This window comes from Hyla sarda, chromosome 8, assembly GCF_029499605.1.
Source record: "Hyla sarda isolate aHylSar1 chromosome 8, aHylSar1.hap1, whole genome shotgun sequence".
Lineage (NCBI taxonomy): Eukaryota > Metazoa > Chordata > Amphibia > Anura > Hylidae > Hyla > Hyla sarda.
In genome coordinates, this window is record NC_079196.1 from 12,874,024 (window position 1) to 12,901,799 (window position 27,776).

Genomic DNA, 27,776 nt, shown 5'->3' on the forward strand with positions numbered 1-27,776 from the left:
TCTAGTGTTAAGCTTACAGCAGCATATGGCTTTATATGTCTAGTGTTAAGCTTACAGCAGCATATGGCTTTATATGTCTAGTGTTACGCTTACAGCAGCATAGGGCTTTATATGCCTAGTGTGGAGCTTACAGCAGCATAGGGCTTTATATGTCTAGTGTGGAGCTTACAGCAGCATATGGCTTTATATGTCTAGTGTGGAGCTTACAGCAGAATATGGCTTTATATGTCTAGTGTTAAGCTTACAGCAGCATATGGCTTTATATGTCTAGTGTTGAGCTTACAGCAGCATAGGGCTTTATATGTCTAGTGTGGAGCTTACAGCAGCATATGGCTTTATATGTCTAGTGTGGAGCTTACAGCAGCATATGGCTTTATATGTCTAGTGTTAAGCTTACAGCAGCATAGGGCTTTATATGTCTAGTGTTAAGCTTACAGCAGCATAGGGCTTTATATGTCTAGTGCTGAGCTTACGGCAGCATAGGGCTTTATATGTCTAGTGCTGAGCTTACGGCAGCATAGGGCTATATATGTCTAGTGTGGAGCTTACAGCAGCATATGGCTGTATATGTCTAGTGTTAAGCTTACAGCAGCATAGGGCTTTATATGTCTAGTGTTAAGCTTACAGCAGCATAGGGCTTTATATGTCTAGTGTTAAGCTTACAGCAGCATAGGGCTTTATATGTCTAGTGTTCAGCTTACAGCAGCATAGGGCTTTATATGTCTAGTGTGGAGCTTACAGCAGCATAGGGCTTTATATGTCTAGTGTTAAGATTACAGCAGCATATGGCTTTATATGTCTAGTGTGGAGCTTACAGCAGCATAGGGCTTTATATGTCTAGTGTGGAGCTTACAGCAGCATAGGGCTTTATATGTCTAGTGTGGAGCTTACAGCAGCATATGGCTTTATATGTCTAGTGTGGAGCTTACAGCAGCATATGGCTTTACATGTCTAGTGTTAAGCTTACAGCAGCATATGGCTTTATATGTCTAGTGTGGAGCTTACAGCAGCATATGGCTTTATATGTCTAGTGTGGAGCTTACAGCAGAATATGGCTTTATATGTCTAGTGTTAAGCTTACAGCAGCATATGGCTTTATATGTCTAGTGTTGAGCTTACAGCAGCATAGGGCTTTATATGTCTAGTGTGAAGCTTACAGCAGCATATGGCTTTATATGTCTAGTGTGGAGCTTACAGCAGCATATGGCTTTATATGTCTAGTGTTAAGCTTACAGCAGCATAGGGCTTTATATGTCTAGTGTTAAGCTTACAGCAGCATAGGGCTTTATATGTCTAGTGCTGAGCTTACGGCAGCATAGGGCTTTATATGTCTAGTGCTGAGCTTACGGCAGCATAGGGCTATATATGTCTAGTGTGGAGCTTACAGCAGCATATGGCTGTATATGTCTAGTGTTAAGCTTACAGCAGCATATGGCTTTATATGTCTAGTGTTAAGCTTACAGCAGCATAGGGCTTTATATGTCTAGTGTTAAGCTTACAGCAGCATAGGGCTTTATATGTCTAGTGTTCAGCTTACAGCAGCATAGGGCTTTATATGTCTAGTGTGGAGCTTACAGCAGCATAGGGCTTTATATGTCTAGTGTTAAGATTACAGCAGCATATGGCTTTATATGTCTAGTGTTCAGCTTACAGCAGCATAGGGCTTTATATGTCTAGTGTGGAGCTTACAGCAGCATAGGGCTTTATATGTCTAGTGTGGAGCTTACAGCAGCATATGGCTTTATATGTCTAATGTGGAGCTTACAGCAGCATATGGCTTTATATGTCCAGTGTTAAGCTTACAGCAGCATATGGCTTTATATGTCTAGTGTTGAGCTTACAGCAGCATAGGGCTTTATATGTCTAGTGTGGAGCTTACAGCAGCATATGGCTTTATATGTCTAGTGTGGAGCTTACAGCAGCATAGGGCTTTATATGTCTAGTGTTAAGCTTACAGCAGCATAGGGCTTTATATGTCTAGTGCTGAGCTTACGGCAGCATAGGGCTTTATATGTCTAGTGTGGAGCTTACGGCAGCATAGGGCTATATATGTCTAGTGTGGAGCTTACAGCAGCATATGGCTGTATATGTCTAGTGTTAAGCTTACAGCAGCATATGGCTTTATATGTCTAGTGTTAAGCTTACAGCAGCATAGGGCTTTATATGTCTAGTGTTAAGCTTACAGCAGCATAGGGCTTTATATGTCTAGTGTTCAGCTTACAGCAGCATAGGGCTTTATATGTCTAGTGTGGAGCTTACAGCAGCATAGGGCTTTATATGTCTAGTGTTAAGATTACAGCAGCATATGGCTTTATATGTCTAGTGTGGAGCTTACAGCAGCATAGGGCTTTATATGTCTAGTGTGGAGCTTACAGCAGCATATGGCTTTATATGTCTAATGTGGAGCTTACAGCAGCATATGGCTTTATATGTCCAGTGTTAAGATTACAGCAGCATATGGCTTTATATGTCTAGTGTGGAGCTTACAGCAGCATAGGGCTTTATATGTCTAGTGTGGAGCTTACAGCAGCATATGGCTTTATATGTCTAATGTGGAGCTTACAGCAGCATATGGCTTTATATGTCCAGTGTTAAGCTTACAGCAGCATATGGCTTTATATGTCTAGTGTTGAGCTTACAGCAGCATAGGGCTTTATATGTCTAGTGTGGAGCTTACAGCAGCATATGGCTTTATATGTCTAGTGTGGAGCTTACAGCAGCATATGGCTTTATATGTCTAGTGTTAAGCTTACAGCAGCATAGGGCTTTATATGTCTAGTGTTAAGCTTACAGCAGCATAGGGATTTATATGTCTAGTGCTGAGCTTACGGCAGCATAGGGCTTTATATGTCTAGTGCTGAGCTTACGGCAGCATAGGGCTTTATATGTCTAGCGTTGGGCTTACAGCAGCATAGGGCTTGTTGCCTAGATTAATGGATGGAGTCAGTCCAACTGTCCTACATTTTAAGCTAGGTAGCAGGTTGGATAAAATTCACAGTGCTAAGAACTGAGCATGTGAGAATGACCCCCCCCCCCCCTCCCCCTTCCCCCCCTGATCTTGATATCCCGACACGGGCCTCCATTCCATCCACTCTTTGGGGCTGATTGTAGGATACCTAGGGATATCAAGGTCCGTTGTGATATTCTAGAAGCATTTCGAAGGATCACCTGAGTTAAGAGTAAAGTTGTTATTGGAGGAGTTGACAATGACGTCAGACGCTTCTTTGGTTATATCTCCTGTCTTGACTTGGAAGGTCAGGGATCCGATCCTCATTTCATGAACTCCCAAAGACGGATTTGTGACTGCACTATAGAAAACTACAAGACAGAACAAGGTCAAGGAATATCTGACAAAAATATGACTATTCCTACAGGTAACCTTCTCCAGTGCATCGCAGCATAACAAAGGTACCATGTAAACCTGCCTGACAAGCCCTATTTAGCAGTGCCGGGAGTTTCATTTGGCTAAACAATAGGCCTATCTGAAATAAGAGAGTAAAACCCAGTGACCAATAATATTCCCATCTGGAACTTACTTGATCCTGGTCGGTAGTTCTGCTTCGTGCTTGTCAAGCGATCATCAGTGTAATTAACCAACTCATTGTTAAATGCCTTAAAAAAATCACATAAAAATATAAAGTCATATAAAGTGACCATTTCACATCGACTAAGGGTTAAACATTCAGGGGCAGTATAACAGCAGTTATATTCTTGTACATAGGAGCAGTATTATAGTAGTTATATTCTTGTATATAGGAGCAGTATTATAGTAGTTATATTCTTGTATATAGGAGCAGTATTATAGTAGTTATATTCTTGTATATAGGAGCAGTATTATAATAGTTATATTCTTGTATATAGGAGCAGTATCATAGTAGTTATATTCTTGTATATAGGAGCAGTATTATAGTAGTTATATTCTTGTATATAGGAGCAGTATTATAGTAGTTATATTCTTGTATATAGGAGGCAGTATTATAGTAGTTATTTTCTTGTATATAGGAGCAGTATTATAGTAGTTATATTCTTGTATATAGGGGGCAGTATTATAGTAGTTATATTCTTGTATATAGGAGCAGTATTATAGTAGTTATATTCTTGTATATAGGAGCAGTATTATAGCAGTTATATTTTTGTATATAGGGGCAGTATTATAGTAGTTATATTCTTGTATATAGGAGGCAGTATTATAGTAGTTATATTGTATATAGGAGCAGTATTATAGTAGTTATATTCTTGTATATAGGAGCAGTATTATAGTTGTTATATTGTTGTATATAGGAGACAGTATTATAGTAGTTATATTCTTGTATATAGGAGCAGTATTATAGTAGTTATATTCTTGTATATAGGGGCAGTATTATAGTAGTTATATTCTTGCATATAGGAGCAGTATTATAGTAGTTATATTGTTGTATATAGGAGCAGTATTATAGTAGTTATATTGTTGTATATAGGAGCAGTATTATAGTAGTTATATTCTTGTATATAGGAGCAGTATAATAGTTGTTATATTCTTGTATATAGGAGCAGTATTATAGTTGTTATATTGTTGTATATAGGAGCAGTATTATAGTAGTTATATTCTTGTATATAGGAGCAGTATTATAGTAGTTATATTCTTGTATATAGGAACAGTATTATAGTAGTTATATTCTTGTATATAGGAACAGTATTATAGTAGTTATATTCTTGTATATAGGAGCAGTATTATAGTAGTTATATTCTTGTATATAGGAGCAGTATTATAGTAGTTATATTCTTGTATATAGGTGCAGTATTATAGTAGTTATATTCTTGTATATAGGAGCAGTATTATAGTAGTTATATTCTTGTATATAGGAGCAGTATTATAGTAGTTATATTCTTGTATATAGGAGCAGTATTATAGTAGTTTTATTCTTGTATATAGGAGCAGTATTATAGTAGTTATATTCTTGTATATAGGAGCAGTATTATAGTAGTTATATTCTTGTATATAGGAGCAGTATTATAGTAGTTATATTCTTGTATATAGGAGCAGTATTATAGTAGTTATATTCTTGTATATAGGAGCAGTATTATAGTAGTTATATTCTTGTATATAGGAGCAGTATTATAGTAGTTATATTCTTGTATATAGGAGCAGTATTATAGTAGTTATATTCTTGTATATAGGAGCAGTATTATAGTAGTTATATTCTTGTATATAGGGGCAGTATTATAGTAGTTATATTCTTGTATATAGGAGCAGTATTATAGTAGTTATATTCTTGTATATAGGAGCAGTATTATAGTAGTTATATTCTTGTATATAGGAGCAGTATTATAGTAGTTATATTCTTGTATATAGGGGCAGTATTATAGTAGTTATATTCTTGTATATAGGAGCAGTATTATAGTAGTTATATTCTTGTATATAGCAGCAGTATTATAGTAGTTATATTCTTGTATATAGGAGACAGTATTATAGTAGTTATATTCTTGTATATAGGAGCAGTATTATAGTAGTTACCGTATTTATCGGCGTATAACACGCACTTTTTAGGCTAAAATTTTTAGCCTAAAGTCTGTGTGCGTGTTATACGCCGATACACCCCCAGGAAAGGCAGGGGGAGAGAGGCCGCCGCTGCCCCGTTGCCTCCCCCCATCCCCGGTGGCATAATTACCTGAGTCGGGTCCGCGCTGCTCCAGGCCTCCGTCGTGCGCCCCCGGCGTCATTGCTATGCGCTGAACGGCGCGGCGCATGATGTCAGAGCGCCGCGCCGTGCATAGCAACGACGCTGGGGACGCACGACGGAGGCCTGGAGCAGCGCGGACCCGACTAAGGTAATTATGCCACCGGGGATGGGGGGAGGCAACGGGGCAGCGGCGCCGGCAATGGGTGCCGCTGCCCCTTCTCTCCCCCTGGCTGTCGGCGCCGCTTCTCTCCCCCTGGCTATCGGCGCCGGCACCGATAGTCACGGGGACAGAACGGGCAGCGGCGCCGATAACCAGGGGGTGAAAAGGGCCTACAGCAGCGCTCTAGACCCCAGGAGAGGCAGGGGGAGAGAAGCGGGCAGCGACGGCCTCTCTCCCCTGCCTTTCCTGGGGGTATATCGGGGTATACACGCGCACACACGCACCCTCATTTTATCATGGATATTTGGGTAAAAAACTTTTTTTACCCAAATATCCTTGTTAAAATGAGGGTGCGTGTTATAGGCCGGTGCGTGGTATACCCCGATAAATACGGTATATTCTTGTATATAGGAGCAGTATTATAGTAGTTATATTCTTGTATATAGGAGCAGTATTATAGTAGATATATTCTTGTATATAGGAGCAGTATTATAGTAGTTATATTCCTGTATATAGGAGCAGTATTATAGTAGTTATATTCTTGTATATAGGGGCAGTATTATAGTAGTTATATTCTTGTATATAGGAGCAGTATTATAGTAGTTATATTCTTGTATATAGGGGCAGTATTATAGTAGTTATATTCTTGTATATAGGAGCAGTATTATAGTAGTTATATTCTTGTATATACTCTTGTATATAGGAGCAGTATTATAGTAGTTATATTCTTGTATATAGGAGCAGTATTATAGTAGTTATATTCTTGTATATAGGAACAGTATTATAGTAGTTATATTCTTGTATATAGGAGCAGTATTATAGTAGTTATATTCTTGTATATAGGAGCAGTATTATAGTAGTTATATTCTTGTATATAGGAGCAGTATTATAGTAGTTATATTCTTGTATATAGGTGCAGTATTATAGTAGTTGTTACGCCTAGCGCTCCGGGTCCCCGCTCCTCCCCGGAGCGCTCACGGCGTCTTTCTCCCTGCAGCGCTCCGGTCAGTCCCGCTGACCGGGAGCGCTGCACTGTCATGGCCGTCGGGGATGCGATTCGCACAGCGGGACGCGCCCGCTCGCGAATCGCATCCCAGGTCACTTACCCGTCCCGGTCCCCTGCTGTCATGCGCTGGCGCGCGCGGCTCCGCCCTCTACGGCGCGCGCGCCAGCTCTCTGAGACTTAAAGGGCCAGTGCACCAATGATTGGTGCCTGGCCCAATTAGCTTAATTGGCTTCCACCTGCTCCCAGACTATATCTGCTCACTGCCCCTGCACTCCCCTGCCGGATCTTGTTGCCTTGTGTCAGTGAAAGCGTTTAGTGTGTCCAAAGCCTGTGTTACCTGAACTTCTGCTATCCATCCTGACTACGAACCTTGCCGCCTGCCCCGACCTTCTGCTACGTCTGACCTTGCCTCTGCCTAGTCCTTCTGTCCCACGCCTTCTCAGCAGTCAGCGAGGTTGAGCCATTGCTAGTGGATACGACCTGGTTGCTACTGCCGCAGCAAGACCATCCCGCTTTGCGGCGGGCTCTGGTGAAAACCAGTAGCCTCTTAGAACCGGTCCACTAGCACAGTCCACGCCAATCCCTCGCTGACACAGAGGATCCACTACCTGTAAGCCGAATCGTGACAGTAGTTATATTCTTGTATATAGGAGCAGTATTATAGTAGTTATATTCTTGTATATAGGAGCAGTATTATAGTAGTTATATTCTTGTATATAGGAGCAGTATTATAGTAGTTATATTCTTGTATATAGGAGCAGTATTATAGTAGTTATATTCTTGTATATAGGAGCAGTATTATAGTAGTTATATTCTTGTATATAGGAGCAGTATTATAGTAGTTATATTCTTGTATATAGGAGCAGTATTATAGTAGTTATATTCTTGTATATAGGAGCAGTATTATAGTAGTTATATTCTTGTATATAGGAGCAGTATTATAGTAGTTATATTCTTGTATATAGGGGCAGTATTATAGTAGTTATATTCTTGTATATAGGAGCAGTATTATAGTAGTTATATTCTTGTATATAGGGGCAGTATTATAGTAGTTATATTCTTGTATATAGGAGCAGTATTATAGTAGTTATATTCTTGTATATAGGAGCAGTATTATAGTAGTTATATTCTTGTATATAGGGGCAGTATTATAGTAGTTATATTCTTGTATATAGGAGCAGTATTATAGTAGTTATATTCTTGTATATAGGAGCAGTATTATAGTAGTTATATTCTTGTATATAGGAGCAGTATTATAGTAGTTATATTCTTGTATATAGGAGCAGTATTATAGTAATTATATTCTTGTATATAGGAGCAGTATTATAGTAGATATATTCTTGTATATAGGAGCAGTATTATAGTAATTATATTCTTGTATATAGGAGCAGTATTATAGTAGATATATTCTTGTACATATGAGCAGTATTATAGTAGTTATATTCTTGTATATAGAAGCAGTATTATAGTAGTTATATTCTTGTATATAGGGGCAGTATTATAGTAGTTATATTCTTGTATATAGGAGCAGTATTATAGTAGTTATATTCTTGTATATAGGAGGCAGTATTATAGTAGTTATATTCTTGTACATAGGAGCAGTATTATAGTAGTTATATTCTTGTATATAGGAGGCAGTATTATAGTAGTTATATTCTTGTATATAGGAGGCAGTATTATAGTAGTTATATTCTTGCATATAGGAGCAGTATTATAGTAGTTATATTCTTGTATATAGGAGCAGTATTATAGTAGATATATTCTTGTATATAGGAGGCAGTATTATAGTAGTTATATTCTTCTATAAAGGAGCAGTATTATAGTAGTTATATTCTTGTACATAGGAGCAGTATTATAGTAGTTATATTCTTGTATATAGGAGGCAGTATTATAGTAGTTATATTCTTGTATATAGGAGGCAGTATTATAGTAGTTATATTCTTCTATATAGGAGCAGTATTATAGTAGTTATATTCTTGTATATAGGGGCAGTATTATAGTAGATATATTCTTGTATATAGGAGGCAGTATTATAGTAGTTATATTCTTCTATATAGGAGCAGTATTATAGTAGTTATATTCTTGTACATAGGAGCAGTATTATAGTAGTTATATTCTTGTATATAGGAGGCAGTATTATAGTAGTTATATTCTTGTATATAGGAGCAGTATTATAGTAGATATATTCTTGTATATAGGAGCAGTATTATAGTAGTTATATTCTTGTATATAGGAGCAGTATTATAGTAGATATATTCTTGTATATAGGAGGCAGTATTATAGTAGTTATATTCTTGTACATAGGCGCAGAAGTGTTCCTCAAGTGTTGTGAAGCTAGTTATTTCAGTGTTACACCCCTTGCACCCCAAGCACTGACTCTCCCTCTCTGCATGGGAATTATGGGGGGAGATTTATCAAAACCTGTCCAGAGGAAGTTGCTGAGTTGCCCATAGCAACCAATCAGATCGCTTCTTTCATGTTTGAAAAGGCCTCTGAAAAATGAAAGAAGCGATCTGATTGGTTGCTATGGGTAACTGAGTAACTTTTCCCTTGGACAGGTTTTGATGAATCTCCCCCTTTATCCCTATTTGTTCGTACTGATGGAATGAATAAAGCCTACATTCCTACATTTCTTCTGATTCTACATTGGTGACATAACCATTACCTGGATTGTGTCGGTGTCACTTGGGTGAAGAACAATTTCTACTTCTTGAAGATTTTGGGGTTTGTTTCTAGTGCTGAACTGGCAAATTGCATCAAACATTAAAGCTGCTACTTGTACTTTGGGGAAGCCCAGATTACCCGTTCCCAGGGCTGGGATGGACAGTGACGTCATACCCTGCTGTTCAGTCCATGTCAAGCACTGCTGGATAATTTTTCGCAATACCTGGTATAAGGATTGGAAGTGATAATAAGATTCAGTCCTTGTGTACCTAGTAATAACACATGATACATCTCAGAAAGGAATTAGAGTACCGTCTCTGAAGTTCCTCGTCCTTTGTCCCACTGCGGAGTCACAACATGAAGAACCTTATTGCAGTTGAGATTGCAGCCATCGGTTGGAATGACTGTGCCGGGGGATACCTGGGCCCCCATATTCTCATCTATAACAAGCTGCTGGAGGTCAACGCCAGCCCGTTTGTAAATGGCCTTAGACACCTGACCCTGGGTGAGAACCAGATCAGTCCCCACGCTGTTCACTATCACATTTGTCTGCAATAAGGAAACACAAGTCATACAGAGTCTGGAATATAGAGGCATTTATCATACAAAGACATAATAAGGATGGGTTCACACCACGATTTTTCGATACAGTTTTTGATACTTTTTTATTTTTTTAAACGTATGCAACCGTACAGCAAACCGTGGCCATAGACTTTCCATTCAAAACCGTATGCACCATATTGTATACGGGTGTCTCCATTTTTCAAACCACACGGTTTTTGACTTTTTTTTTTCTGGACAGAAAACCGTGGCCTACCGCAGTTTATGGTCCGGGTGAAAAACCGTATTAACACGTATACATTTTTTTTTTTTTTTAACATGGGAGTCAATGGGAACCGTGCAGAACTGTATGTGCGTACGGTTCCATCCGGTTTTCACTATACGGTTTTTGACTTTGCACAGTTTTTTTTCTTGGAATTTCAATCAAACAAGTGAAACTTAATTTATAATGGAGTGAAAAGTTCAAAACGTATACGTTTTTTTTCTTAAAAAACGGATGCAACCGGACATCATTTTTCAAACCGTATACGGTTTTGAACCGTATACAGATAAAACTTTGTGCATACGTTTTGATACAGTTTAGTCAGGTTTTGGGGAATCCATTAAAAAAAAATAAAAAACCTGATAAAAAACTGTATTGCAAAAACGTGGTGTGAACCCACCCTAACTTTCTGTGCAGCACTTCTGCTTTTCTAGGTTCCTGGGATGTGTACTGAACATGGCTTATCCACCATATGTGACCCTATTATGGCCATATAGCCCTGTAATGTGTCCGCTGTATATAAACTGTTACCACTGATTCCACAAGCATCTTACGTGGACACTAGAGATGAGCGAACTTACAGTAAATTTGATTCGTCACGAACTTCTCGGCTCGGCAGTTGATGACTTTTCCTACATAAATTAGTTCAGCTTTCATGTGCTCCAGTGGGCTGGAAAAGGTGGATACAGTCCTAGGAAAGAGTCTCCTAGGACTGTATCCACCTTTTCCAGCCCACGGGAGCACCTGAAAACGGAACTATTTTATGCAGGATAAGTCATCAACTGCCGAGCCGAGAAGTTCGTGACGAATCAAATTTACTGTAAGTTCGCTCATCTCTAGTGGACATCTTGGTGGACATTTTGACCGCAGCGCCTTTCTCAAGCCGAAACATCACGTTTGTTGTTTTTCAAACTTCCGGCCCTCTGCTTTCTTACTGTGATCGCATTTCACTTGTTTTGATTACGTTTCCAGTTTGGCATACCCGTTGGTCACCTGCGTTAACAGATGGTGTCTAGTGCTGACTTCCCTTAAATATTATGGTATAGTGGAACCGATATTGCCAGCCCCTGCAGACCGCCATCCATGACATTCCGGCTACAGGAACCCACTACAACAATGTATTTAGGCTGTTATCGTGTTGTAAAGTTGCAAAGTTGTTCTTATTATGTTGTTTTGGGTCCTGTTTACATTTAAAGGGGTACTCCGGCCCCAAGACATCTTATCCCCTATTCTAAGGATAGGGGATAAGATGTCTGATTGCGGGGGTCCCGCCGCTGGCGACCCCCGCAATCTAGCATGCAGCACCCACCTGTAAGTACTGCCGGAAGCGCTGGAGGTTCGCAGTCTTTTGCCTCCCGACCACGGGGACGGAGTATTGTGATGTCACGACTCCGCCCTGCGTGCCGTCATGCCCCGCCCCCTCAATGCAAGTCTATGGGAGGGGGCGTGACGGCCATCACGCCCCCTCCCATAGACTTGCATTGAGGGGGCATGACATCACACGGGGGGGGCGGAGTCGTGACACCACGATACTCCGTCCCCGTGGTCGGGAGGCAAAAGACTGCGAACCTCCAGCGCTTCCGGCAGTACTTACAGGTGGGTGCTGCATGCTAGATTGCAGGGGTCCCCAGCAGCGGGACCCCCGCAATCAGGCATCTTATCTCCTATCCTTTGGATAGGGATAAGATGTCTTGGGGCCGGAGTACCCCTTTAAAGTGTACCTGTCACAAAATGTTACCCTATATAAGAGTGGCAACACGTAATAGAGGGTAATATCATGTGTCCTATCATGCCTGAATGTCTGCTGGTCTGTAATTGTGGAGAAAACTTTTATAAATGTCACACGCAGTATGTAAACGAGGCTCAAGTAGTCTTGGCACCCCGGGCTGTAATCACGCCTATTTAGGCTCTAATAACGCCTATCCAGATATGATTTACAGCCTAGCTGTGAGCAATGACATCAGGCCCTGACTAAGCTGCTCAGTCATACCTTGAACCTGAATAGGTGCGATTATAGCCATGGGGGGGGGGGGGGGGGTCGTGACTACTTGAGCATGCCTGGTGACTACTTGAGCCTCGTTTACATACTGCGCGTGACATTTATTAATAGTGGTTTTATCCACATTTTTAGACCAGCACACATTCAGGTATGGGAGGACACGTGATAATTACCTCTATTATGCGTCACCACTTGCTATATAGGGTAAAACTTGGTGACAGGTTCCCTTTAAAGCCTATACACTGCAGGGACAAAAGACCACCAGGTATGGCTGTACTGCTGACCCCTGCTTTATAAAGATATCTTGACAATAGGGAGATATTTAAGCAAATAAAATCTATTAAAAAGGTGCATAAAGTACATAGTGAAGACGTTTAGCTGGGCCTGGATGAGCCAGGTTCATCAGCCATGTGAAGAAGTTACCATGTATGTTTTGTGCAGTGAGTGGTGAATCCTGGCTAAAAATCTCCTCCTGCCCCGCAGCTACATAATGGTTCTGCTAACTTTATAAACAGAGTATTAATCCTGGACTATAATATCTGTAACAGGCCCCCCACCTACTATGTGCCATCTATAATACTGCTGTCTTCTTGTATGGCAAAGAGGCCTTTGGGCCCCGTCAAGCACAAGGGTCCCTGGGCGACTGCTGTCTTTGCACCCCTACAGCTGCATCCAAGGACATACGTACCATTGTGGCCGACCATGCAGCTAATATGAGGCCCTTGTATAGAGGGGGCCAAGTCCCAGTTGTTCGTATACCTTTTTCTATTGTTATAAATGTGCAGAACTCCTCTCTCCAGTTATCTGTATTGTCAACAAATTAATGGATGGAGGAATTGAACAATGGGTCACAGAAAGTAATAGGAAAAAACAGACCTTTCTGTCCCGAGGGGACAAAATCAGACACCACAATAAGGGGGCTTGTTTTGACCTTTGTTATGGGCCCCCACTGTCTCCCATGTAAGCCATTGGCTGCACCCCTGTTAATAAGTTGAGGTACGTACTGTGGCATCTTCTATTTTCTTCTGAACAAGCTTGATGATCAGCCCCATTGGAGTTGCCACTGTCACGTCTTCCCTGCTCACTGTAACTTGTGGCTTCTCACTTCTTCCTGAACTGATATGGCCCTGGTGCCCACTTGCTACAGGGGCCCCACTGCTCTTTTTGTCTCCAAATCTGTTTCTTAAAAGCTCAGAAAAGAATTGTGTTGTCTGTACATTCATATCAACAATGTGTATTCGCTTTAAACTGGTGCTGCTCCCCTGCTTCTCCATATAGTTTTCTATGCCGTCCAGTATATTTTCAGCACATTGTTTAAGGGGGAAGCCATAAATTCCAGAGCTGACGGCCGGGATTGCAATAGAGCTGTGGCCGTTTTCTGCAGCTAGGTCCAAGCTGGTAGTTATTGCTCTTCGCAGATGTTTCTCACATCTCACTTGGGTCTGAGGGTCCCACCGGGGCCCAACTGTATGTATGACCTGTTTGCATGGCAGATTTCCCGCATTGGTAATGACTGACTCCCCTGTGGGCACCTTTCCCATCTTCTTGATTATATGATTACAATCGTCTTGGAGTATGGGTCCTGCTGCTTTCAGCAATGCCAGGGCCAGGCCCCCACAGTGTTTCAGGTCTTCATTTGCAGCATTAACAATGACATCCACATTGTGGCGGCACAGATCGTCTTGATACACTGCGATGGTCACCCCACTTTGTATCTTCACTTCATATTCGGCTTTATGTATTGGTTTGTATTCTCCATCTCTTTCTAAGAGAATCACACAATTGAATTTGGTCCTTGCTGTAGTAGCGTGAATTTCTTCATAGTTCTTACAAAATTTCCTGGCTCCTGGTTTATCTATACGCAGGGAGTCACAATATAAGGAGGACAGAAGAACGAGGACCTGAGCAGCTGCCTCCTCAGCCTGAAGTCTTGGGGCAAATATTGACAAACTGTTCTCATTCTTCATGAGTTTCACCTTCGTGTTAATCTTCTGCCATGTCTGCTGGTTTACTTCTTCAATAAACCGCAGCATGAGCCTGGACGGGACAGGAACCTTCACTTCCTTCTCTGCATTATTGTCCACAAAATCTTTCAGTTGTTGGTAACCAAGTTGTACATTGGAGGACAAACCAGCGACCACCACATCGACCACATTGTTCTTTACTTTGTGGGGGAATTCTTGGATTAGGACTGTGCAGGTCTCAGAATTAAAGGAGTCATGAAGATGTGATTTCAGATTTTTCCACTCTGGACTTTGTAGGAGATCCTTGTCCTCAACTGGAATCACCTGACAACTTAATTCTCGATCAATTTGTTCTTTAGCATTCATCCAGTCTTTTTTTGAGTAACCGGTCAGTTTTATCCCATTATCTTCCATTTCAATTAAAGCATTGATATTGTGACGTATGAACAGGAAACACAAGACCTCTTTATGGTCAGTGAACTTCAAGAACTGGAGGATGTGCGGGTCCAGCGGGATGGATTTGGATTCCAGCTGCTGTTTAACACTAAGTATTTCACACTTGGCTTGGAGAACTTCATCTCGCAGTCCGGTAAGGTGGATATTTTGTGTGGATGGGTCATATTCCATCTTCAGCTCTGGGACATCTGCCAGTATCTTCTTCTCCACACCACTGTTACGTATAATATGATAGAGAGCTGCAGACATCGGTTCTGTCATGGTGGACAGCTGACTTTTTCTTTCTGTTTTTTTGCTAATTTTCTCTACCAGTTCCCTGAAGGTTTTCTCCATCTTATTAACATCCTTCATTGTGCCCGCCAGGAAGACCTTCTCAGCCTCAGGGTTGGGTTTGATCAGTACTCCTTCATAGGCAGAAGTGGAGGTCTGTTCCTTTATGTCCTCCCACGCTAAAGGGTTAATTTTACAGTCTATGACTTTATACCTTGAAATAATCATTGAGAACTCATTGGAGACCTTCTCGGTCCATGTGCGGGCAACCTTTGCCATAGTCCTCAGATTAGAAGATAGGGTCTGAGATATCTCAATTATAATGACGGGATTCTGGCAGTCAGGACTTGGCCATTTGATCATACAATCTTTGTCCTCCATCTTGCTATCTATGCTGTGTTTAATCTGGTTATTATTCAGGATGTACTCTAATATATATGGACTGATATCAAACTTGATAGGATCCGGTATTGCCACATGAGGTTGATTCTTCCCGTAGAGATGTATATTTAGTGATGGGTAGTAAGGATACACATTTATGGCAATCCTATTAAACACATGCTGCTCCTTCTTCAATATTTTCTTCACAGCTGGAAAAGAGCGGGAACAAGAACAAAGTCAACATCACAGCATCAAATTTGGAAACAGGGCTTGGCTTCCCAGCTGACTGTCAATTAAGCAGGGATAGGGATGGGAGGGGAAGGGAGTAGGGGTTCCTATCATCAGCATTCCTGGGGCTTGGGAACGCATCTTTGACACTTAGCATTAGAATAGATAAGGCAGATGGCAATATACATTACTGAACAACATGATAACATTACTATTCATCACTGCACCCCTTTATACCTCTCACCCTACCTTTATACCTCTCTATACATCTCTCTACCTCTTTATATCTCTCTATGTTATTATACATTGCATGTGAAGCCAAGGTCCACCACTGAGGCCTCCATTGTGTGAAAGGTGGCCCAGCACTGCTATAAAGTCTTTATGGAGGACCGTCTACTCCTTCCCGATAGTCCTCCAGGCACTGCCAGACGACCCTTTACCTTCTGTGTCACAGAACTGAAGCAGTGCGGCCCCCTCCTCTTCTAACATCACAGTTTCTTGAACTTTTCCTCCTCCAAGTCTGGGGCTCTCAAAGTAAAACGTGAGGTGCTGCTCGGATGTGTTTTTAGGTAAGTTCTCCACTCTGATACTTGTAGTTCCCTCCAAAAGCTTCACTTTTAGTCGAAGCTGTGTCACTCGGAGACTGCTGGAGAAGTTCTGCATGAAGTGGTGAATATCTGAAAATGTAAAGATGTTCTCTTATGTGAAGAATCCGCTATAAGTGATAGGACACACATATTTTTGAAACGACATTAGATGAAGGAGTTTTGTTCTGCCACATCAAGGCGGCAGTATAGTATTACAGGGGACTGGAAGAGAGACAGAACTGTACAATGTATACTGTATATGGGGGTAAAGATGGTTCAACAGAGACTTCATACTGGTCCATGACCCTCCCTTACCTATGTCACACGTGAAGGTGATGACGGCAGCAGAATGAGGAATCATCTCCACATAGAAGTCTTTGTCAATGTTCTTCTCGCTGATGTTTTCCACCAGGATGCTCAGCATTTCAGAAGAGCAGGAGTCCGGGATATTCTCTATTAAAATGGTGGACCAGGTTTCTTCCGGCTGCCTGGCATCTTCACCAGTCACTGAGGATAAGTCAGAACAGATTTAATGTATAGAGATCAAGAAGTGGATGCCTCTATGTTGAGGAGCTACGAATACCTGCAGGGGCTCACAAACATGTACTGTAAATAATTGGCACCAACAAACGCCATCCATTGGGGGGTTATGGGAGTCACATGAGAAACACATGCACTGGATTTCTGCTTATTTTCAGTCTTCCTTTCTCTTTATTAGCTCAGGTATCCTTGACGTACCCATGACTGTACCCTGGCACAGATGATCCAACTATTAAATGATTCCCACCGGTCACCTATTTGTCAGAGCTGCAAAGAGCTGATAATGAGAGTAGTGGCTCCCAACAGCATGTAGCCCAGTGATGGCGAACCTAAGGCATGCGTACCATAGGTGGCACGCCGATCCCCCTCTGTGGACACGCGGCCATAGTTCGCCATCAGCCCATTCAGGACATCCCTGTGTTCCGAAAGATCTTTTCGGGACACAAGGATGTCCCGGTTACCTTTCTGTGGCCCCGCATTAAGTTTAAAAATGCAGGGGCCGCCGGGAGGTAGCGCACGCAGGGACGTCACTGACATCCCGTGCGTGCGCCCATAGCAACAGCAGAGCGGAGTGGAGCAGCGAGGAGGAGGACGCGCGCAAGAGCATGGTAAGTTACCTACCTGCATGTCATCTTCAGTGCTCCAACCACCGCTCCTCTGGTCCCGGGACCTACTGCTATGGCCTACAGGCCATAGCAGTAGATTGTGACCCCTGACCAGAGGAGCGGTGGACGGAGCACTGAAGTGGGGCTTTACACAGGCATACAGCCTCCAGCCATACACTGTATATGACTGAAGGCTGTATGTCTGTGGGGGAGCTATACTGCACCTAATGTGGGAAACTATACTGCCAACCTAATGTGGGGGAACTATACTGCCAACCTAATGCGTGGGGAACTATACTGCCAACCTAATGCGGGGGGAACTATACTGCCAACCTAATGCGGGGGGAACTATACTGCCAACCTAATGCGGGGGAACTATACTGCACCTAATGTGGGGGAACTATACTGCACCTGATGTGGGGGGAACTATACTGCACCTAATGTGGGGGTCCTATATTGCCAACCTAATGTGGGGGGAACTATACTGCTAACCTAATGTAGGGGAACTACAACCTAATGTGGGGGAACTGTGCTGCCAACCTAATGTGGGGGAACTACAACCTAATGTGGGGGAACTATAAACTATCAATTAAAAAAAAGTTTGGATCATTGGACTGTTGTTGTGTTCTTCTTTTAAAACAAAAGATGTCAATTAGTTGCCCATAGCAACCAATCAGATCACTTCTTTTATTTTTTAGCGGCCTTTATAAGAATTAATGAAGCAATCTGATTGGCTGCTATGGGTAACTGCTCCACTCTTCCTCTGCACAGGTTTTGATAAATCTCCCCCTGGGGCTAGCCACAAGAGGGTGTAAAGGGCTTCCCTCGCTGCCTTATAGAAAGGCCACCAGAAGATGGTGACAGCTAGAAAAGCCTCTACAACGCACATTTTACATAGTTGAGCAACTTTTTTGGTGGGGAAGGGGGATGAGAGAAGCAGAATGGTCATTTTGACAAGTTGCCTGCCATCTTGTCTGTTCTTCCTGTGCTGTTAGGAGCAGTGGTTACACGAGGACGTGCACAACAGACAGATTCTGGACGGCCCAGATAGATCACCAGTAGAGAGAATCATTTGACCCGCACAAGTAGCACCCACAATTTCTATGTCCACTATAAAGACACAAGTGACCTCTTTATTACACCCCCTGCCTCTTCATTACACCCCCTGCCTCTTCATTACACAGCCCTCTCTTCATTACACACCCTGTCTCTTCATTACACCCCCTGCCTCTTCATTACACCCCCTGCCTCTTCATTACACCCCCTGCCTCTTCATTACACCCCCTGCCTCTTCATAGCACCTCCTGTCTCTTCATTACACACCCTGTCTCTTCATTACACCCCCTGCCTCTTCATTACACCCCCTGCCTCTTCATTACACCCCCTGCCTCTTCATTACACCCCCTGCCTCTTCATTACACCCCCTGCCTCTTCATAGCACCTCCTGTCTCTTCATTACACACCCTGTCTCTTCATTACACCCCCTGCCTCTTCATTACACCCCCTGCCTCTTCATTACACCCCCTGCCTCTTCATTACACCCCCTGCCTCTTCATTACACCCCCTGCCTCTTCATTACACCCCCTGCCTCTTCATTACACCCCCTGCCTCTTCATTACACCCAATGCCTCTTCATTGCACCCCCTGCCTCTTCATAGCACCTCCTGTCTCTTCATTACACACCCTGTCTCTTCATTACACCCCCTGCCTCTTCATTACACCCCTTGCCTCTTCATTACACCCCCGGCCTCTTCATTACACCCCTGCCTCTTCATTACACCCCCTGCCTCTTCATTACACAGCCCTCTCTTCATTACACCCCCTGCCTCTTCATTACACCCCCTGCCTCTTCATTACACAGCCCTCTCTTCATTACACCCCCTGCCTCTTCATTACACCCCCTGCCTCTTCATAACACCTCCTGTCTCTTCATTACACACCCTGTCTCTTCATTACACCCCCCTGCTTCTTCATTACACCCCATATCTCATCTTGTATCCAGGCTGGAGGACTAGAGCCTCCATGTATCCCATCTGTATCTCATCTTGTATCCCAGCTGGAGTACTAGAGCCTCCATGTATCCCATCTGTATCTCATCTTGTATCCAGGCTGGAGTACTAGAGCCTCCATGTATCCCATCTGTATCTCATCTTGTATCCCAGCTGGAGTACTAGAGCCTCCATGTATCCCATCTGTATCTCATCTTGTATCCAGGCTGGAGTACTAGAGCCTCCATGTATCCCATCTGTATCTCATCTTGTATCCAGGCTGGAGTACTAGAGCCTCCATGTATCCCATCTGTATCTCATCTTGTATCCAGGCTGGAGTACTAGAGCCTCCATGTATCCCATCTGTATCTCATCTTGTATCCCAGCTGGAGTACTAGAGCCTCCATGTATCCCATCTGTATCTCATCTTGTATCCAGGCTGGAGTACTAGAGCCTCCATGTATCCCATCTGTATCTCATCTTGTATCCAGGCTGGAGTACTAGAGCCTCAATGTATCCCATCTGTATCTCATCTTGTATCCAGGCTGGAGTACTAGAGCCTCCATGTATCCCATCTGTATCTCATCTTGTATCCAGGCTGGAGTACTAGAGCCTCCATGTATCCCAACCGTATCTCATCTTGTATCCAGGCTGGAGTACTAGAGCCTCCATGTATCTCATCTTGTATCCAGGCTGGAGTACTAGAACCTCCATGTATCCCATGTGTATCTCATCTTGTATCCCGGCTGGAGTACTAGAGCCTCCATGTATCCCATGTGTATCTCATCTTGTATCCCGGCTGGAGTACTAGAGCCTCCATGTATCCCATCTGTATCTCATCTTGTATCCCTGCTGGAGTACTAGAACCTCCATGTTTCCCATCTGTATCTCATTTTGTATCCAGGCTGGAGTACTAGAGCCTCCATGTATCTCATCTTGTATCCCAGCTGGAGTACTAGAACCTCCATGTATCCCATCTGTATCTCATCTTGTATCCCAGCTGGAGTACTAGAACCTCCATGTATCCCATCTGTATCTCATCTTGTATCCCAGCTGGAGTACTAGAGCCTCCATGTATCCCATCTGTATCTCATCTTGTATCCCAGCTGGAGTACTAGATCCTCCATGTATCCCATCTGTATCTCATCTTGTATCCCAGCTGGAGTACTAGATCCTCCATGTATCCCATCTGTATCTCATCTTGTATCCCAGCTGGAGTACTAGAGCCTCCATTCTATTGTAGTTTTCCACAATAATCTCCTTTCCTCTAATATTGTCATCACTTCCATAGATCATTACAGTCACATAGAAAGTTCTATTTGATTCCTTCCATTATTATGGTCTGTGTGTATAGACCACATGACATTATTCCCCATCTATCACATGACCGGGGATCACATGACCGGGGATCACATGACCGGGGATCTCCAGGACAATAGATTACACTCAGTGATTACCAGATCCAGACGTCGTCCCTCGTGTCCCTCTTGTCTCCACAATTCGGTGGGTTTGTAACTTCTAAAAAGAAGATAAAAAAATAGTAACCAACCTGGAATCTAGTGTAAATACTTATAGTCAGTGACTGATGATTCTGGTGTATGCGGTGTCTCTGTGATGTATGATGAGTGATGATTCTGGTGTATGCGGTGTCTCTGTGATGTATGATGAGTGATGATTCTGGTGTATGCGGTGTCTGTGATGTATGATGAGTGATGATTCTGGTGTATGTTCTGTCTCTGATGTATGATGAGTGATGATTCTGGTGTATGTGGTGTCTCTGTGATGTATGATGAGTGATGATTCTGGTGTATGTGGTGTCTCTGTGATGTATGATGAGTGATGATTCTGGTGTATGAGGTCTCTGTGATGTATGATGAGTGATGATTCTGGTGTATGCGGTGTCTCTGTGATGTATGATGAGTGATGATTCTGATGTATGTGGTGTGTCTGTGATGTATGATGAGTGATGATTCTGGTGTATATAAGGTCTCTGTGATGTATGATGAGTGATGATTCTGATGTATGCGGTGTCTCTGTGATGTATGATGAGTGATGACTCTGGTGTATGCGGTGTCTCTGTGATGTATGATGAGTGATGATTCTGATGTATGCGGTGTCTCTGTGATGTATGATGAGTGATGACTCTGGTGTATGCGGTGTCTCTGTGATGTATGATGAGTGATGACTCTGATGTATGTGGTGTCTCTGTGATGTATGATGAGTGATGATTCTGATGTATGTGGTGTCTCTGTGATGTATGATAACTGATGATTCTGGTGTATATAAGGTCTCTGTGATGTATGATGAGTGATGATTCTGATGTATGCGGTGTCTCTGTGATGTATGATGAATGATGATTCTGATGTATGCGGTGTCTCTGATGTATGATGAGTGATGATTCTGGTGTATGCGGTGTCTCTGTGATGTATGATGAGTGATGACTCTGGTGTATGCAGAGTCTCTGTGATGTATGATGAGTGATGATTCTGATGTATGCAGTGTCTCTGTGATGTATGATGAGTGATGATTCTGATGTATGTGGTGTCTCTGAGATGTATGATGAGTGATGATTCTGATGTATGTGGTGTCTCTGAGATGTATGATGATTGATGATTCTGGTGTATGCGGTGTCTCTGTGATGTATGATGAGTGATGATTCTGATGTATGCGGTGTCTCTGATGTATGATGAGTGATGATTCTGATGTATGCGGTGTCTCTGTGATGTATGATGAGTGATGACTCTGGTGTATGCGGTGTCTCTGTGATGTATGATGAGTGATGACTCTGGTGTATGCAGTGTCTCAGTGATGTATGATGAGTGATGATTCTGATGTATGTGGTGTCTCTGAGATGTATGATGAGTGATGATTCTGATGTATGTGGTGTCTCTGAGATGTATGATGACTGATGATTCTGGTGTATGCGGTGTCTCTGTGATGTATGATGAGTGATGATTCTGGTGTATGCGGTGTCTCTGTGATGTATGATGAGTGATGATTCTGATGTATGTGGTGTCGCTGTGATGTATGATGAGTGATGATTCTGGTGTATGCGGTGTCTCTGTGATGTATGATGAGTGATGATTCTGATGTATGTAGTGTCGCTGTGATGTATGATGAGTGATGATTCTGGTGTATGCGGTGTCTCTGTGATGTATGACGAGTGATTCTGATGTATGCGGTGTCTCTGTGATGTATGATGAGTGATTCTGATGTATGCGGTGTCTCTGTGATGTATGATGAGTGATGATTCTGGTGTATACGGTGTCTCTGTGATGTATGATGAGTGATGATTCTGGTGTATGCGGTGTCTGTGATGCATGATGAGTGATGATTCTGGTGTATGTGGTGTCTCTGTGATGTATGATGGATGATGATTCTGGTGTATGCGGTGTCTCTGTGATGTATGATGAGTCATGATTCTGGTGTATATGGTGTCTGTGATATATGATGAGTGATGATTCTGGTGTATGCGGTGTCTCTGTGATGTATGATGAGTGATGATTCTGATGTATATGGTGTCTGTGATGTATGATGGGTGATGATTCTGGTGTATGCGGTGTCTCTGTGATGTATGATGAGTGATGATTCTGGTGTATATGGTGTCTCTGTGATGTATGATGAGTGATGATTCTGGTGTATATGGTGTCTCTGTGATGTATGAGTGATGATTCTGGTGTATATGGTGTCTCTGTAATGTATGATGAGTGATGATTCTGGTGTATGTGGTGTCTCTGTGATGTATGATGAGTGATGATTCCGGTGTATGTGGTGTCTCTGTGATGTATGATGAGTGATGATTCTGATGTATGCGGTGTCTCTGTGATGTATGATGAGTGATGATTCTGGTGTACACGGTGTCTCTGATGTATGATGAGTGATGATTCAGGTGTATGTGGTGTCTCTGTGATGTATTATGATTCTGATGTATGCGGTGTCTCTGTGATGTATGATAAGTGATGATTCTGGTGTATGCGGTGTCTCTGTGATGTATGATGAGTGATGATTCTGATGTATGTGGTGTCTGTGATGTATGATGAGTGATGATTCTGGTGTATGTGGTGTCTCTGTGATGTATGATGAGTGATGATTCTGGTGTATGCGGTGTCTCTGTGATGTATGATCAGTGAGGATTCTGGTGTATGCGGTGTTTCTGTGATATATGATGAGTGATGATTCTGGTGTATGCAGTGTCTCTGTGATGTATGATGAGTGATGATTCTGGTGTATGTGGTGTCTCTGTGATGTATGATGAGTGATGATTCTGGTGTATGCGGTGTCTCTGTGATGTATGATGAGTGATGATTCTGATGTATGTGGTGTCTCTGTGATGTATGATGAGTGATGATTCTGGTGTATGTGGTGTCTCTGTGATGTATGATGAGTGATGATTCTGGTGTATGCGGTGTCTCTGTGATGTATGATGAGTGATGATTCTGATGTATGTGGTGTCTCTGTGATGTATGAGGAGTGATGATTCTGGTGTATGCGGTGTCTGTGATGTATGATGAGTGATGATTCTGATGTATGCGGTGTCTCTGTGATATATGATGAGTGATGATTCTGGTGTATGCGGTATCTCTGTGATGTATGATGAGTGATGATTTTGGTGTATGTGGTGTCTCTGTGATGTATGATGACTGATGATTCTGATGTATATGATGTCTGTGATGTATGATGAGTGATGATTCTGGTGTATGCAGTGTCTCTGTGATGTATGATGAGTGATGATTCTGATGTATGCGGTGTCTCTGTGATGTATGATGACTGATGATTCTGATGTATATGGTGTCTGTGATATATGATGAGTGATGATTCTGGTGTATGCGGTGTCTCTGTGATGTATGATGAGTGATGATTCTGATGTATGCGGTGTCTCTGTGATGTATGATGACTGATGATTCTGATGTATATGGTGTCTGTAATATATGATGAGTGATGATTCTGGTGTATGCGGTGTCTCTGTGATGTATGATGAGTGATGATTCTGATGTATGCGGTGTCTCTGTGATGTATGATGAGTGATGATTCTGGTGTATGCGGTGTCTCTGTGATGTATGATGAGTGATGATTCTGGTGTATGCGGTGTCTCTGTGATGTATGATGACTGATGATTCTGATGTATATGGTGTCTGTGATATATGATGAGTGATGATTCTGATGTATGCGGTGTCTCTGTGATGTATGATGAGTGATGATTCTGATGTATATGGTGTCTGTGATATATGGTGAGTGATGATTCTGGTGTATGCGGTGTCTCTGTGATGTATGATGAGTGATGATTCTGGTGTATGCGGTGTCTCTTTGATGTATGATGACTGATGATTCTGGTGTATGAGGTCTCTGTGATGTATGATGAGTGATGATTCTGATGTATATGGTGTCTCTGATGTATGATGACTGATGATTCTGATGTATATGGTGTCTGTGATATATGATGAGTGATGATTCTGGTGTATGCGGTGTCTCTGTGATGTATGATGAGTGATGATTCTGATGTATATGGTGTCTGTGATATATGATGAGTGATGATTCTGGTGTATGCGGTGTCTCTGTGATGTATGATGAGTGATGATTCTGGTGTATGCTGTGTCTCTTTGATGTATGATGACTGATGATTCTGGTGTATGAGGTCTCTGTGATGTATGATGACTGATGATTCTGATGTATATGGTGTCTGTGATATATGATGAGTGATGATTCTGGTGTATGCGGTGTCTCTGTGATGTATGATGAGTGATGATTCTGGTGTATATGGTGTCTCTGTGATGTATGATGAGTGATGATTCTGGTGTATGCGGTGTCTCTTTGATGTATGATGACTGATGATTCTGGTGTATGAGGTCTCTGTGATGTATGATGAGTGATGATTCTGGTGTATATGGTGTCTCTGTGATGTATGATGAGTGATGATTCTGGTGTATGTGGTGTCTCTGTGATGTATGATGAGTGATGATTCTGGTGTATGCAGTGTCTCTGTGATGTATGATGAGTGATGATTCTGGTGTATATGGTGTCTCTGTGATGTATGATGAGTGATGATTCTGGTTTATGTGGTGTCTCTGTGATGTATGATGAGTGATGATTCTGATGTATGCGGCGTCTCTGTGATGTATGATGAGTAATGACTCTGGTGTATGTGGTGTCTCTATGATGTATGATGAGTGATGATTCTGATGTATATGGTGTCTGTGATGTATGATAAGTGATGATTCTGGTGTATGCGGTGTCTCTGTGATGTATGATGAGTGATGACTGATGATTCTGATGTATGCGGTGTCTGTGATATATGATGAGTGATGATTATGATGTATGCGGTGTCTCTGTGATGTATGATGAGTGATGATTCTGATGTATATGGTGTCTGTGATATATGATGAGTGATGATTCTGGTGTATGCGGTATCTCTGTGATGTATGATGAATGATGATTCTGATGTATATGGTGTCTCTGTGATGTATGATGACTGATGATTCTGATGTATATGGTGTCTGTGATATATGATGAGTGATGATTCTGGTGTATGCGGTGTCTCTGTGATGTATGATGAGTGATGATTCTGATGTATATGGTGTCTGTGATATATGATGAGTGATGATTCTGGTGTATGCGGTGTCTCTGTGATGTATGATGAGTGATGATTCTGGTGTATATAAGTCTCTGTGATGTATGATGAGTGATGACTCTGGTGTATGATGTCTCTGTGATGTATGATGAGTGATGATTCTGGTGTATGCGGTGTCTCTGTGATGTATGATGAGTGATGATTCTGGTGTATGCGGTGTCTCTGTGATGTATGATGACTGATGATTCTGATGTATGCGGTGTCTCTGTGATGTATGATGAGTGATGATTCTGATGTATGCGGTGTCTCTGTGATGTATGATGAGTGATGATTCTGGTGTATGTGGTGTCTCTGTGATGTATGATGAGTGATGATTCTGGTGTATATGGTGTCTCTGTGATGTATGATGAGTGATGATTCTTGTGTATGCGGTGTCTCTGTGATGTATGATGAGTGATGATTCTGGTGTATGTGATGTTTCTGTGATGTATGATGAGTGATGATTCTGATGTATGCGGTGTCTCTGTGATGTATGATGAGTGATGATTCTGATGTATATGGTGTCTCTGTGATGTATGATGAGTGATGATTCTGTTGTATGTGGTGTCTCTGTGATGTATGATGAGTGATGATTCTGGTGTATGTGGTGTCTCTGTGATGTATGATGAGTGATGATTCTGGTGTATGTGGTGTCTCTGTGATGTATGATGAGTGATGATTCTGGTGTATGCAGTGTCTCTGTGATGTATGATGAGTGATGATTCTGGTGTATATGGTGTCTCTGTGATGTATGATGAGTGATGATTCTGGTTTATGTGGTGTCTCTGTGATGTATGATGAGTGATGATTCTGATGTATGCGGCGTCTCTGTGATGTATGATGAGTGAGGATTCTGGTGTATGTGGTGTCTCTATGATGTATGATGAGTGATGATTCTGATGTATATGGTGTCTGTGATGTATGATAAGTGATGATTCTGGTGTATGCGGTGTCTCTGTGATGTATGATGAGTGATGATTCTGATGTATATGGTGTCTGTGATGTATGATGAGTGATGATTCTGATGTATGTGGTGTCTCTGTGATGTATGAGGAGTGATGATTCTGGTGTATGCGGTGTCTCTGTGATGTATGATGAGTGATGATTCTGGTGTATGCGGTGTCTCTGTGATGTATGATGAGTGATGATTCTGGTGTATGCGGTGTCTCTGTGATGTATGATGACTGATGAGTGATGATTCTGATGTATGCGGTGTCTCTGTGATGTATGATGAGTGATGATTCTGGTGTATGTGGTGTCTCTGTGATGTATGATGACTGATGATTCTGATGTATGCGGTGTCTCTGTGATGTATGATGAGTGATGATTCTGGTGTATGTGGTGTCTCTGTGATGTATGATGAGTGATGATTCTGGTGTATGCGGTATCTCTGTGATGTATGATGAGTGATGATTCTGGTGTATGTGGTGTCTCTGTGATGTATGATGAGTGATGATTCTGATGTATGCGGTGTCTCTGTGATTTATGATGAGTGATGATTCTGGTGTATGAGGTGTCTCTGTGATGTATGATGAGTGATGATTCTGGTGTATGCGGTGTCTCTGTGATGTATGATGAGTGATGATTCTGGTGTATGCGGTGTCTCTGTGATGTATGATGACTGATGAGTGATGATTCTGATGTATGCGGTGTCTCTGTGATGTATGATGAGTGATGATTCTGGTGTATGTGGTGTCTCTGTGATGTATGATGACTGATGATTCTGATGTATGCGGTGTCTCTGTGATGTATGATGAGTGATGATTCTGGTGTATGTGGTGTCTCTGTGATGTATGATGAGTGATGATTCTGGTGTATGTGGTGTCTCTGTGATGTATGAT

At 42.2% G+C, this 27,776-nt stretch overlaps 1 protein-coding gene across 1 annotated transcript in view; it reads right to left on the reverse strand.

Annotated features, from left to right (window-relative positions):
• The window catches only part of LOC130283808 (protein mono-ADP-ribosyltransferase PARP14-like), a 74,983-nt gene that overhangs the window by 32,538 nt on the left and 14,669 nt on the right, over nucleotides 1-27,776 (reverse strand). The window contains exons 3-10 of the mRNA XM_056533317.1: nucleotides 20,789-20,849; nucleotides 16,514-16,705; nucleotides 16,052-16,288; nucleotides 13,317-15,592; nucleotides 9,803-10,039; nucleotides 9,492-9,713; nucleotides 3,537-3,612; nucleotides 3,169-3,318 (exon numbers count right to left, since the gene is read on the reverse strand). Of these exons, the coding sequence (XP_056389292.1) occupies nucleotides 3,169-3,318; nucleotides 3,537-3,612; nucleotides 9,492-9,713; nucleotides 9,803-10,039; nucleotides 13,317-15,592; nucleotides 16,052-16,288; nucleotides 16,514-16,705; nucleotides 20,789-20,849 (3,451 nt within the window). The remainder of the gene's footprint in view (nucleotides 1-3,168; nucleotides 3,319-3,536; nucleotides 3,613-9,491; nucleotides 9,714-9,802; nucleotides 10,040-13,316; nucleotides 15,593-16,051; nucleotides 16,289-16,513; nucleotides 16,706-20,788; nucleotides 20,850-27,776) is intronic.